The sequence below is a fragment of the Glandiceps talaboti genome, chromosome 1 (genome assembly GCF_964340395.1).
Source record: "Glandiceps talaboti chromosome 1, keGlaTala1.1, whole genome shotgun sequence".
NCBI classification, from domain to species: domain Eukaryota; kingdom Metazoa; phylum Hemichordata; class Enteropneusta; family Spengelidae; genus Glandiceps; species Glandiceps talaboti.
The window spans coordinates 34,948,278-34,962,128 of NC_135549.1; the positions used below are offsets into that span (position 1 = coordinate 34,948,278).

At 35.7% G+C, this 13,851-nt stretch overlaps 2 protein-coding genes across 3 annotated transcripts in view; one reads left to right on the plus strand and one right to left on the minus strand.

The window, feature by feature from the left end:
• The window catches only part of LOC144436070 (vezatin-like), a 135,712-nt gene extending 129,302 nt beyond the window's left edge, over positions 1-6,410 (minus strand). Inside the window, exon 1 of the mRNA XM_078124739.1 lies at positions 6,348-6,410. Coding sequence (XP_077980865.1) covers positions 6,348-6,410 — 63 coding nt within the window. The remainder of the gene's footprint in view (positions 1-6,347) is intronic.
• A 280-nt stretch (positions 6,411-6,690) lies between these two features.
• Positions 6,691-13,851, plus strand: part of LOC144435024 (translation initiation factor eIF2 assembly protein-like) — a 66,204-nt gene continuing 59,043 nt past the window's right edge. Inside the window, exons 1-3 of one of the 2 annotated variants that reach the window (XM_078123564.1) lie at positions 6,691-7,039; positions 8,900-8,971; positions 10,627-10,651. In XM_078123564.1, coding sequence (XP_077979690.1) covers positions 6,966-7,039; positions 8,900-8,971; positions 10,627-10,651 — 171 coding nt within the window. In that variant the 5' untranslated portion in view covers positions 6,691-6,965. Of the gene's footprint in view, positions 7,040-8,899; positions 8,972-10,626; positions 10,652-11,303; positions 11,436-13,851 lie in introns of those variants that run through there. The other variant, XM_078123573.1, reaches the window with a different exon arrangement.

The window sequence follows — 13,851 nt, forward strand, 5'->3', positions numbered from 1 at the left end:
TCTATACGCACTACATACTCGTGTAAGATAGTCGATCAAATCCTGTATTGTTTTAATATTTTGGTCAATCATTTTTTGGTATCACTTTATATATATAACGTATGTTGAATGAGATATTTTAATTTTATCATCGAATTTTATATCAAAATTAACTATTGCGGTCTCGTTAATATCTTTATAAATACTACCGGATTCTATAAAATGTTGAATATGATAAGTTCCTGGTTGAATAAAGTAATCATTACTGTCACTATCAAATATTACCTTCTCTGTATTTATTATATGAGAAAATTCATTTACCAATAGTCTAACAATTTTTTTATGATCTAATTCAATTATTGCAATTTCTTCCGGTATTATAGGTTTCAGAGGCAGTATAGGTTCTAGTTTAAACGTATTATTTTCATATTCTAAGTAATATTTAACACCTGTGATTGGTTTCTGAAATTTAACATCACAGAGATCGTCGATAGATCGTCATTAGCAGGCGCTGCTTAATGATTTGATCATTTTTATATATAATACTAAAATATTTAGCAAAAAAAACCAGTGCCTGTTGTACAGACTTTTTTTTACTTTCTATTTTTTTGGTGTCAATCAAATCTCAACTTACTCTCGTACAGTCAGTACGGGTTTATTACTTTGTTAATTGCCAATTGAAATTATTTATTGAGATTGAGACTTTTGTGTACACATAATAATGTTTATATTATGTGTACACAAAATTTTTGACTGTCTGTACAACAGCGGCCAAGCACTAAGTTTTTTCGCTATGGTTCCTCGCTATGCCTGTCTTAGGTTGTTACCCACACGAGTACCCATCGTCGGCTGACAGTTTCTGGAACTATAGCAGGCGCTGCGCTAAGCGCCAATTTATATATAATTTGATTTTTTATATATATGTTAATATTGAAAGTAAAACTCTATCTACGGTTTGGATGCATTTTTTAATACTTTTATTAACAGTTAATGTTGATGAAAATAATATACAAACATACAATTAATTATAGATTAATAAGTATATAACTAAAACCATAAAATTTTCACTAAATTTTGTGTTATTCTCATTATTTTGTTTTTTTTCTTGTTAAATAGTAACCGAACAACATTCTGGGTATTCTTATGTAAATTAGGTTACACTGCTACAAAGTATCTACACTCACTTTAGATGACTGCTTACATGCCTTATTTTTCGGTATTTTCAACTCGCTGTAACTTTCACTAGAGTCCACTTTTAGATGCTGTAAACGCCTAAACCTCAACTGACATCTTTTCTTTTATACCAGCAACACAAAGTTTGGAATTACATTTAAAAATACTGATTTTCCGACGAATTCGGGACGCATACTTGAGGTCCTGAAATTTTGACCTAGGCATTTTCAACTCGCTGTAACTTTCACTAGAGTCCACCATTTTAAATACTGTAAACACCTAAACCTCAACTGACATCTCTTCTTTTGTACCAGCAACACAAATTTTGGAATTACATTTAGGAATACCGATTTTCTGACAAATTCGGGACGCATACTTGAGGCCCTGAAATTTTGACCTAAGGTATAGGGGATTCCCCTTCTCAGTCCCTGCTTATGAATATTAATGAGTTTTTACACAACACGAAGTGTGAGGGCAGTAATCCCTTCTGAAGTTGCACTAAGTAATAGTAAAGACTCTGAACACATATGACTGTGTGAGTTTATTGTACTTATTAAGCCATTTATTTAACTTTAAAAAGATTAAATATGGGGGTTGTCGTTTTAAAATCTAAAATGGATCTATATTTTTGTTTGCCTAAATTTTAGTATAGATTGAACTCTTTATTTAAGGTAAAAATGGTGAAATATGGGGGTTGTCGAAAAGTGGTCTTAAATACTCATTTATTACGACTCGCTAACTATACATGATGGGAACAAGCCATTAGCCAAGCAAGTGGACTTATTATCAAAGAGTACCAATATTTACAAATGTGATGATGGGCTCTTACATAACACAAGTAAACAGCTGGAAATTTTTCAATTACCCACCAGCACAAGTACTCTCGCCAGTGACCAGCGACCATCATCGTCAACTGCTTCTACAATTTCTCCCCGATCAAATGTGAAAGTGGCCATACTGATACACGTAAAGGGAAATTTAACAGAGCATGTGGAACGGGGAATGTACAAGTGAAACTAGTTGACCCCGCTTTGACCTTAGCATACACTACGGCCGTTCACATGTTCTCAACTGCACTTTCCAGCACGCTATGACTCAGATGAGTAACGCTATGGTTGCGCATTCACGGGTGTTGCCTAATTTGTATTCCTCTGCATTGTAAGATGTCTTCGCCGGGGGATCGAACAAGAATCGAATAACCGATAGTTTGGATTAATGCTCATTTCAAGTCGAAATCCCACAATTTTAATGTAAGCAAAGAATGTGTGACTTTTAACAAAAATCAGTATAATTCAAAAGTGTAGTTCACAGCGTAAGATCTTTTCTAAGGAGTAAATCAAATGAGGCAAAGCTATTCTCTGTGTTATATCAGTTGTTATCAATTTTGAATGGTTGTGCGCTGCACGAGAATGAAATAATTAGTTTGCATTTGGTATTATAAGGTAGAACGGAAGAGTTGGAGGAGTTTGTGCGATTCATTTGTTGGGAAATGTTCAGCAACGAGAAATATCGCGGGTGATGGCACTAGCCATTCCAGTGAGGGTCGGCTATGGTACATGTACTAGACATTCCATTTTTTTTACTTTCTGTCTGTTTGAACAATTTTTTTTTCTCAAGCTTATTGAGCTCAAATTATTTTTTTTCCTCCTTCACCTGCCGACAAATGTTTATTTTTCTCAAATCCTCCCCCCCCCCCCGAAATGAAATGGTTCTCCCCTAAGGAGAAAGTCTCTGTTTTGGTCTAGTAGTGTGCCTTGCTGTTAACTATGCGCATCATCTTTTCAGCGATGAGTGCTGAATCTACATTAAAGGGCCACTGCAATTCTATTTCTTTCTTTACACTAATATGTTCATACTGCCCCCTAATGAAAGGAATGTATGATTAAATGTTGATTTACTGCATGCGTCATATAGAAATGGGAGGGGGGAAATCTGTACCTCCCAGCCTGCTTCCTTCGACTTTTTTCGTGTTTCCGGAATATGCCGAGCACTCACGTGTTAGCAAAGCCAAAGGTGTTGTTTACATTTGTAATATTACGTCATCCTTGACGCCAACCTGGTCTTCGTCTTGTTAGCCTAGCGGTTCACTATGGCAGTACCGTTAATCGACAATGGTTCGACGTTATGTTTTTGGAGGCTGCAGTAACACGAAGAGTGATTCGATCACCTTACATTTGGCACACATAATGGATAGAAACTGAAATTTTAGTATTCAAAATTTTGTGTTGTTTCGAGCGTTATGAACCTATTTTGTCAGCCACGTTAAATTCAACACAGACGTACATATGTACCCACAATCATTAACTTGAGAACTTGCAAGGTCAGATTGAAATCTGTACGAAATATAGACCACATAAGGTAGAGGCACCAAATTTGGCACAGATAATGAATATAAACTAAAATTTTAGTCCTGAAAATGTTGTGTTGTTTCAAGCATCGCAACGCACCTTGTATTGTCGGCAGGACAAAGTTCGACAAAGACACAGCACAGCTACAATCATTACCATCGACCGTAATTTGACAACTTGCAAATTTCCTGCTATAACATTTATTCAATATAAATACGCATTGTATGGGTTGTTTAATACATAATAAAAAAATTTACCTTAGAAATTTAGTGAAAACATGATTTACGGGGTAAGCCACGGAAACTTCCGTGTAGTCCTCACACGATGCTGACAAGGCCGCCATCGTGAGAGCGCAAGTCAGAACGAGGTTCTACAGCAGGCCATTATTGCGTAAATTGCTATCCAGTCTTTATTCTGCTAGCTAGCTATGAGTATGATGTACATGAATGATGAATCGGCAAATATTCAGATACATACATGACAAATAGAGCACGGGCAACCAGCGAGTTTTTATCGGGTTCAGAGTAGACTTTACCGCTTACCCAAGTCTCTGGGCTAATTATTTACACTTTTTTCTGAAAAACATTCAGTCATGTATTGCGAAAGCCTAGACTTCGCTACATTGTAAGTATGGAAAAGGCAAAAAAAATGTGGGAATAGAAATGGGAAAAGAAATAGTATCAACACATAACAAACGCAAAAAAAAATCGATCAAGGAACTTGTCCCAGTCTAAATTCAGAGGTACAAAGTCCACTACGTAAAATTCAAAACGCTCACCACAACTAATCTACTCTGCATGGAAAATATAAAAAATCAGGATGCAATCATAGACAATGGAGGGGAGACGGCTCATTGTTACATTGTATCCTGGGGATGAATCACTGATCTATCCATGGTTCAATCGAATACTATGTGACGTGACTACTATACTAGAGATCACCACGATCAATGATTGCCGATTGAGGGAATTTTATCGCGTTCTTTGTGAAACGATGAGCTGTCTTCAGATTACATAATATTGCCATATTGTGTCACCGTTTTGACAGTTTTGAATAATAGTATTTGTGTCGCATTTTCATTGGAACTGGTCCAAGCACGTACAATTATGCCGTCGATCAAGCGTGGGTTTCTGATCATGTTTTTTTTTTCGATTTGAAGACAGAAGTGACAGGTTTTGAGGCAGACAAAATAGATTAGATTATAACTTTAGATCTACACTGACAGCAGTAGTCTACCCATACCACCTTTGATATGTGCTCTCATCTCATTGCTGAGCGTTTTCGTATCGTTGACGTGTGTATTTTAGCATAGACATAACGCGATGGACCAGTGTCGTCAGAAAGCAACCGCAACACATTCCCTACATCTCAAAACACGAGAAATTACACTACTAACCCAGACTTAATTCAGAAAAGTCCCAAACCTGAATGTCAATATCGCGTCCGAGGTGCTAGATGTGGACCCGGGTTGTTGACCTTCGCCAAAGTGCATCAAGCATGTAAGAGTTGCATTCACTACAGTGTAGGCCTATTACAATTCCGGGAACATGATGTAGGCTACCACGTCATGTCAAAACACACTCCAATACATGCAGATCACAGTCACAGGACGTGAATTTATGAGTATTTAGGTAGAAAGTGACAGAACAGTGATGTGCAACATGACGAACCAGACATGATATTATACGAGCATTTACGTTGGTGCATTGCCGCCCGCAATACTATAGAGATAACACATCGAAATGTATGTACAAGATACACATGGATAATATACTGCATGTAAACTCTATCATCCTAAATATTGCCTTTTAGTGTGACGAACTGTTTCCATTTACAACAAAGTCAGTCGATCTCCACAAAGTGAAGAAGCCAAAGCTAGCAAAGGTCAACATAACAAAGGACGCGTCGCGTCGCCGTCGCTCAAACATTCTTTTTCGATGTGCCACTTTGCTTAGAAAGCACTGGAGTGAATTGAATACCACTGAACACGACTACACAACAACACATTTTAAAGACATACTAGTACCAGACAGGACATGACACTATAGAAGACAACTTTAATACCAATTCTTGTTTAAAAGTCTGTCTTGATCTTGTGTAGATGACCTGATCATCATCGCCGTAACCACCCGTCGAACTTTTACTTGTACCGTCCGGTTCGAAGGAATAGGGTTCACCGATCAAAGATGAAAGCTAGGCTGTGATCCTCTTCACTTGAAAAATCTGACGAACATTCGCCGTCCCGTTCGAAAGATACAGCCTCCATAGAAATGCATGTTAGGAAGGTGAAGTTCAAGGTTATGTGTTCCTACTATGACGACATAACAGGAATGCTTTCATATGCAAATATAAATACTCGCTCAGCAGAGGGTGTCATGAATGTGGAAGCAGCATAATTTCTAACGAGATTTTCACTATTCGTGGTCACTTTTTTCTCCTCAACGCTATAGAAATGTGTTAAGTGGCTATTTTTTATTGATTTGATGAAAAGTGAAAAATAGAATTGCAGTGGCCCTTTAAAATGCTACGATCTTCTGTTTGAATGTGCTGTCATCCTTTTGTTTTTCATGTGCAACATGCGTAAATATAGTCTTGCTTGCAGACGGTGCACGGGTCTATATTACTGACACAACCCTAAACATCCGGATTACTCCGTATGCAAGCAGGACGAGCGTAAATAGTACTAGTACGTATATTGTCCATTGGCATAAGAGGGTCAGGTCGCCCTGGCCAAACAAATTTCAATGACAAAACGTTTTGGCAATGAAAATGGACACAAAAGATCTGGCACATAAAACACCGAAAACATTTGAAAATGCAAAGACATAGTAGAAATGCAAAGTGTACCTCATATACAACATCTTCATCAAATTCTTTGACATTCCAAGCTTCCGAAGCTTCCTCCTCCATCGTGCTGTGTACAGCCCTGGCCCCAGCGTGTTGTTATTTACCCACTAACGGTACTTTAGTCGTAAAACACTCGTGTATCAGTCAGAAGCCATATGGTCAACTACCTTACAAATAATAATGTTATCATTATTATTTATGGTTTATTATAATTAATTGTAAAAGAAAAAGAAACTCCTGGTTTATTACGAACATTCTAAAGATTATGACTGATTTGTAAATATTTGCGACGTTTTGCGGTCCATTTGTAACTCATTATAATAAACAAAATGGCTGCGCCCTGGCATCGAAACGCAGTGATGCAAGTGCCTCTGGAAATTTCGTAATATATTCAGTGTTTCGTCATTTTTAACTCATTCTATAACAGACTTTAAAAGATACAAAATATTGCTTCTCGCGGGCCAGTCTTCAAGGAAACCGGACGAGAAGTATTAAGAAATAAGACCGTGAAACGTTGAGTGGACGGCATTATACAACAAATGTTAAATTTGCAGCAATCGACTTGACTCTAAATAACGTCATTCGTCCTTCGCTCTACCAGGTAGCAAATCTGCAAGTATGAAACGACAACACGTACTAAATTGTATGTTCTCTGCGTGGTATCCACATTTTAAACACGTCAGTATCAGAAGGTTGGTAAATTTAATTTTTCACCCCATTTTTTATCCGAATACTATACAATACAGTGCCTGCTTGTCGGCAGGATTACGTGTGGTGTTGTTTATTTTTGTATTGAGTGGACTGTGGGAAGCCTATTTTTTATCTAGTATGTAAATCGTTCTTAGGAAACATAAAATGTGTATGATACGCACAGTCGTTCGACTATCCCTCGATGTTTTTGCTATAGCTGCGTGTGTTGTACATTTAGTCTAGCTGCAATAATTCTAGCGTTTGTTTTGATTTTGAGGACTTTTTCGTCTCGTTTTTGTGTCATTTGTCATTCCGATATACATGTAGTGCTGCTGCATACGGAGTAAGTCGTCTCTTCCTTCTCCGTCTTCGAAGAGCCAGCCGTGAAACCTGGGCTTACCAGAAGTGCTGGTAACTAAAGAATTAACTCACCCTGTGGTTAAATTTTAGAAATAAATATGGTATTTAGTAATTTTACCTCGCTGTGGCTACAAAAGTCCCAGTCCTAATCAAATTGGTGACGTTTGTAAGGTGGGATGTTTGAAATTACGAAAATGGAAATGTTCCAATTTCGACACTTTTTCGGATATTATTAACGAATACTATTGTCAAAGAGATGTAAAATGAGTATGTATTCGATCGATTGCTAATATTTCATCGATGGGTATGTATATTTTACAATTACAAATGTACTCGATTGAAAAGATGCATCCAGGGATGAACAGAACAAATCCACTGGTCCAGGTACGGGACCAGTGTTTTTTGGGGGGCAGACCACACAAATTTGACCTTGTCTGGTCCAATGGTTTCCTTCTGCATTAACACTGAACCCATGAGGGATGGCCCTCACTGGACTTCTTGGAAGACAAGTGTTTGTATACTTAAAGAACTATCCAGTATAAATAAAGATTATTATTATTATTATTATTATTATTATTATTATTATTATTATTATTATTATTATTATTATTATTATTATTATTACAAGGGGTTTAATATTATATAATAATGAAAACATGTTGGGAAGACTTTCAGAGGAATATCACTTGTGGTTGTTGTGTAGGAGTGTACAGGTTGAAGTTTTACACCCACAACTAATTGTGCAACATTTCCCATTCAAGCTTGAAGTCATAACAGTTGGGAGCTTGGTACTTGCTATGTATATAACAATATTATTTTATTTATGACTGAATTGGCACTAGCACTGCGGCCTAGTGAAGATCTCCTTTGTCCAGTATTCCGCGAAGCATTTAAGCACCAGTATTTGATTGACACCTACGATAGCTGTGACTCAGATTTTCACAAAACCCCTTTGTCTCTACTTACGATTTTTCAGACAGATTGGTGTCATTTGAAAAAGTTGAACATGAGCTGAGCGAAGAGTAGTTGTCATAAAATAATGTTGCAAAGTTTAGTGAAAAGAATATAATTTTTTTTTCTGACATGAGCGTACAGTGTACTGACTGTGGTGAGCGCCCATGGAACACATATCGTTGACCTGTTGATAGCATTATTTTTTGGAGGGTATTAAACTAAAATATACGTAATAACTCAAAATTCTCGCTTTTATTTGCCACACAGCTTTGATGAAATTAAAGACTAATTTTTCCGAAAGCAAACACTAGGTCAGTCTGTACATGTACATGTACTGTCAATCCACATTAGCACATAGCTAAACATTAACTATTATACAGTTGTGTTACAATGTCATTGGCACTACATTTTGTATTTTTAACTGTGATGATGTACAAATGTATGTGGTTTTTTCTTATTCAAAAATGTTTTAATTGTGCAAATGTTTAATGCCTACAAAAATGAATTCACATTTAAAAGCATCTGTTTGTCATTATTTTGATTAACAGTACAGTTTTCCCATTCTCACAAGAGTTCCATGACTACTTGATGTCTGATGGCAGTCTCGTGTTGCCACAAAGGTGAGTAATTTTCCATTCCAAGCACCTTGAGCTCTGCTTGCAGAGATTAGGCACTCTATAAGTCTACTTTATTATTATTATTATTATTATTATTATTATTATTATTATTATTATTATTATTATGTACTATTATTATTATTATTATTATTATTATTATTATTATCATTATCATTATTATTATTATGTACTATTATTATTATTATTATCATTATTATTATTATTATTATTATTATTATTATTATTATTATTATTATCATTATTATTATTATGTACTATTATTATTATTATTATTATTATTATCATTATTATTATTATTATTATCATTATTATTATTATCATTATTATTATTATTATTATTATCATTATTATTATTATTATTATTATTATGTACTATTATTATTATTATTATTATTATCATTATTATTATTATTATTATCATTATTATTATTATCATTATTATTATTATTATTATTATTATTATTATTATGTACTATTATTATTATTATTATCATCATTATTATTATTATTATTATTATTATTATTATTATTATTATTATTACAAGTGAGGGGGTTTAAATATCATATAATAATAAATCTTCGTGTGAGAGACAGTTTAGAGGAATGGTGCCTTTTTGGTCCTATTGTCAATAAAATGTATCCATTTGAGCATATATTGGCTATGCCGGCTCATATTTGCTATGCTGGCTGACGTTTGAGGGCGCCCTTTCACAACTTACATTGCCTCATGTGTTGTCTTATCGTGCAGCCCTTTCTCATCCAATCTCTGTAAGTTCGCGAGTACGAAAATATGAGATCATTTTCGATTAGAATTCAATATTGGGAATTAGAATGTTCCATTTTGTTCATTTCAGTGACATTTGATATTTAGAAAGTACATGTAGTGTGGTGTAGGTCGACAACACGAGACAGGGTGTGTTTACATGTAAACGTGTCTCTGAATTCATATGCTACATGGTTCCACCAGGGACGTATAAACATCCAAAATGTTTTTATTGTCATTATTGTATAATATTAAACCCCTTCACTTGTAATAATGATAATAATAATAATAATAATAATAATAATAATAATAATAATAATAATAATAACATAACCAGGTCAAATAATTTATTTGACCTGGTATGAAAGTGTGAGTGGTGTCACTTAGTTTTACTATAATATGGTGTCTCAGTTATAGGAAAAAATGAATAGTTTATAGGTGGAATTCGCTCTTTAAAATCAACAAAATTGTCTCCAAAAATACCTCTGAAAGCCTTTAAAACCCCCTCACAAACTCTCTCCCTGCCGATGGCGAATTCCATCGACAGCATTGACATCAGCAGCATAGCCTGCAGACAATTTATTACAGCCTCTTGATACAAAAAATTAATGAAACCCCTGCATATGAGAGGAACTGTAGACAAATTAACAAATTGACTTAATTTTCTGTTTAAGTACAAATGTACCGGTACATGTAGATATCAAGACAACCTTTTGTCTAGTATTGTAAAAAAAATTGTAAATTGAGTTTGACGAACGCCATATTGAAAATATGTATACCTTTGCAAAATTTTACTACATTGTACCGGGTATATGTTTTTCATGGTTTAACATTAACTGCCATTTCATGTTTTTGGTATTTTTGATATTTCCAGTGAGGATGATTCAAGTGATGATGAGGTAAGCATTTTGATGAGAAAAGTCTTATTTAAAATGATGAAATTATTCATATTTACAACAGTGTTCGAGCTGCCAATTGCCAGATTAAATGGTAAATTAATTTATTGCCTTGCAACTTGGACTGACGTTTAGCCAAACTGGCAATTCCAAATTTTGAATCGCACCATTCCTCAATGTGTAACAATATCGAATATGGCAAACGTGTCAATAATTATTCACTGCCTAAGGGGTATCTCGGTACAATGTGTCAATAATTATTCACTGCCTAAGGGGTATCTCGGTACAATGTGTCAATAATTATTCACTGCCTAAGGGGTATCTCGGTACAATTTGTTAATATTACGCATGCTCCATTGAAATTTAAAGAGCGTGCTGAGAGATCTTTTTAAAAATTCATATTATGTACGTTTTCAAACTTTCTAATTTGCATTATGACGAAGTCTCGCCTTCATACTTTGTTGGATTGTGGATTTCGCCAAGAAAGTCAGGCAAAGAAACCAAGAATACCGGTACAAGTAAACAAGACACTATAACATGTAGTAGTGAACAAGAAATCGGTCCTGAAAAGTCGAATGACAGACAGCAAGCTGCTTCCAACGAACAACATGCTGCCGAACCAGCAGCAGGCCCTCTCAATCTCAGACACAGGAAGTGTACAACAAAAAACGATAAATCAAAACAGCATGGTTTAACGACTTTCCGTGGCTGGCATATTATGTCGAAAAAAAATGTATTCCTGTTTACAGCCTGTAAAAAGGTGAAAATGACAACCATTTCACAACAGGTAAAGACGTGACTTAGGGACAATTTATTTCTCTAAGCATGAAGAAACCGAAGTCACAAAATGGCATTAGCTGTCCTATCCCATGCCTCTGAATTCAAGAGAGCTGTTGTAGATGGCATAGTTAATAGTCTTAACAGTCTGATTACATGCTTGGAAAGTGACTGTGAAGAACAGACCACTAATTATATAAAGCAAAGGGATTACTAAAAAGAATCAAGAATTGTATGAATTCATTGCTACAACTGCCACTATGTGTGATGCCTTGGGTATCATAAATAGATTGCTACTGTCTTTTCAAAAAGTCTCATGTTGATTTTTCTAGTGTTCAGCCATTTATATCAGCAACAACAGGTGCCTTGCAGGATATGAATACAGAAACTGGAGCTAATCTTCACAGATTTTTAGATGTTGTTCCTAATTCTCCAAATGAAAACAACAAGTTTGAGTATCAGAATTGTACCAATATACAGGAAGGTATTCCAAATCAGATTTCCGCAAGCTAAACGAGAAATCATCTCTAATTTAGTTGAGAACATTAACAAGAGATTCCCAGACAATGGTATCCTGCTGGCATTTTGTATTCTTAATCCTGAACATTTACCAAGTAAGGCATCACCTGAGTTTGCTATATATGGCGATAAAGAATTAGATGTACTAATCAATCATTTTGGAAAGGATAAGACTGATGCTAATGGTTCATAGAGTGAAATGATTTCAGCCAATGAATTAGTAGCTATAGGCATTTGAAATTTTCAACAGACATGACAGGTGTGTGCCTGTACAATTTGATGAAGAGAGTAGACTTTGAAAGAGGTGTGAGCCAGTACAATTTGATAAAGACAGTAGACTGTGAAAGAGGTGTGAGCCAGTACAATTTGATAAAGACAGTAGACTGTGAAAGAGGTGTGAGCCAGTACAATTTGATAAAGACAGTAGTCTGTGAAAGAGGTGTGAGCCAGTACAATTTGATAAAGACAGTAGACTGTGAAAGAGGTGTGAGCCAGTACAATTTGATAAAGACAGTAGACTTTGAAAGAGGTGTAAGCCAGTACAATTTGATAAAGACAGTACACTGTGAAAGAGGTGTGAGCCAGTACAATTTGGTAAAGACAGTACACTGTGAAAGAGGTGTGAGCCAGTACAATTTGATAAAGAGAGTAGACTGTGAAAGGATAAGACTGATGCTAATGGTTCATAGAGTGAAATGATTTCAGCCAATGAATTAGTAGCTATAGGCATTTGAAATTTTCAACAGACATGACAGGTGTGAGCCTGTACAATTTGATGAAGAGAGTAGACTTTGAAAGAGGTGTGAGCCAGTACAATTTGATAAAGACAGTAGACTGTGAAAGAGGTGTGAGCCAGTACAATTTGATAAAGACAGTAGACTGTGAAAGAGGTGTGAGCCAGTACAATTTGATAAAGACAGTAGTCTGTGAAAGAGGTGTGAGCCAGTACAATTTGATAAAGAGAGTAGACTGTGAAAGAGGTGTGAGCCAGTACAATTTGATAAAGACAGTAGACTGTGAAAGAGGTGTGAGCCAGTACAATTTGATAAAGACAGTAGACTTTGAAAGAGGTGTGAGCCAGTACAATTTGATAAAGACAGTAGACTGTAAAAGAGGTGTGAGCCAGTACAATTTGATAAAGACAGTAGTCTGTGAAAGAGGTGTGAGCCAGTACAATTTGATAAAGACAGTAGACTGTGAAAGAGGTGTGAGCCAGTACAATTTGATAAAGACAGTAGTCTGTGAAAGAGGTGTGAGCCAGTACAATTTGATAAAGACAGTAGACTGTGAAAGAGGTGTGAGCCAGTACAATTTGATAAAGACAGTAGACTGTGAAAGAGGTGTGAGCCAGTACAATTTGATAAAGACAGTAGTCTGTGAAAGAGGTGTGAGCCAGTACAATTTGATAAAGACAGTAGACTGTGAAAGAGGTGTGAGCCAGTACAATTTGATAAAGACAGTAGTCTGTGAAAGAGGTGTGAGCCAGTACAATTTGATAAAGACCAGTAGACTGTGAAAGAGGTGTGAGCCAGTACAATTTGATAAAGACAGTAGACTGTAACAGCGGTGTGAGCCAGTACAATTTGATAAAGAGAGTAGACTGTGAAAGAGGTGTGAGCCAGTACAATTTGATAAAGACAGTAGACTGTGAAACAGGTAGGAGACAGTACAATTTGATAAAGACAGTAGACTGTGAAAGAGGTGTGAGCCAGTACAATTTGATAAAGAGAGTAGACTGTGAAAGAGGTATGAGCCAGTACAATTTGATAAAGAGAGTAGACTGTAAAAGAGGTGTGAGCCAGTACAATTTGATAAAGAGAGTAGACTGTGAAAGAGGTGTGAGCCAGTACAATTTGATAAAGACAGTAGACTGTGAAAGAGGTGTGAGCCAGTACAATTTGATAAAG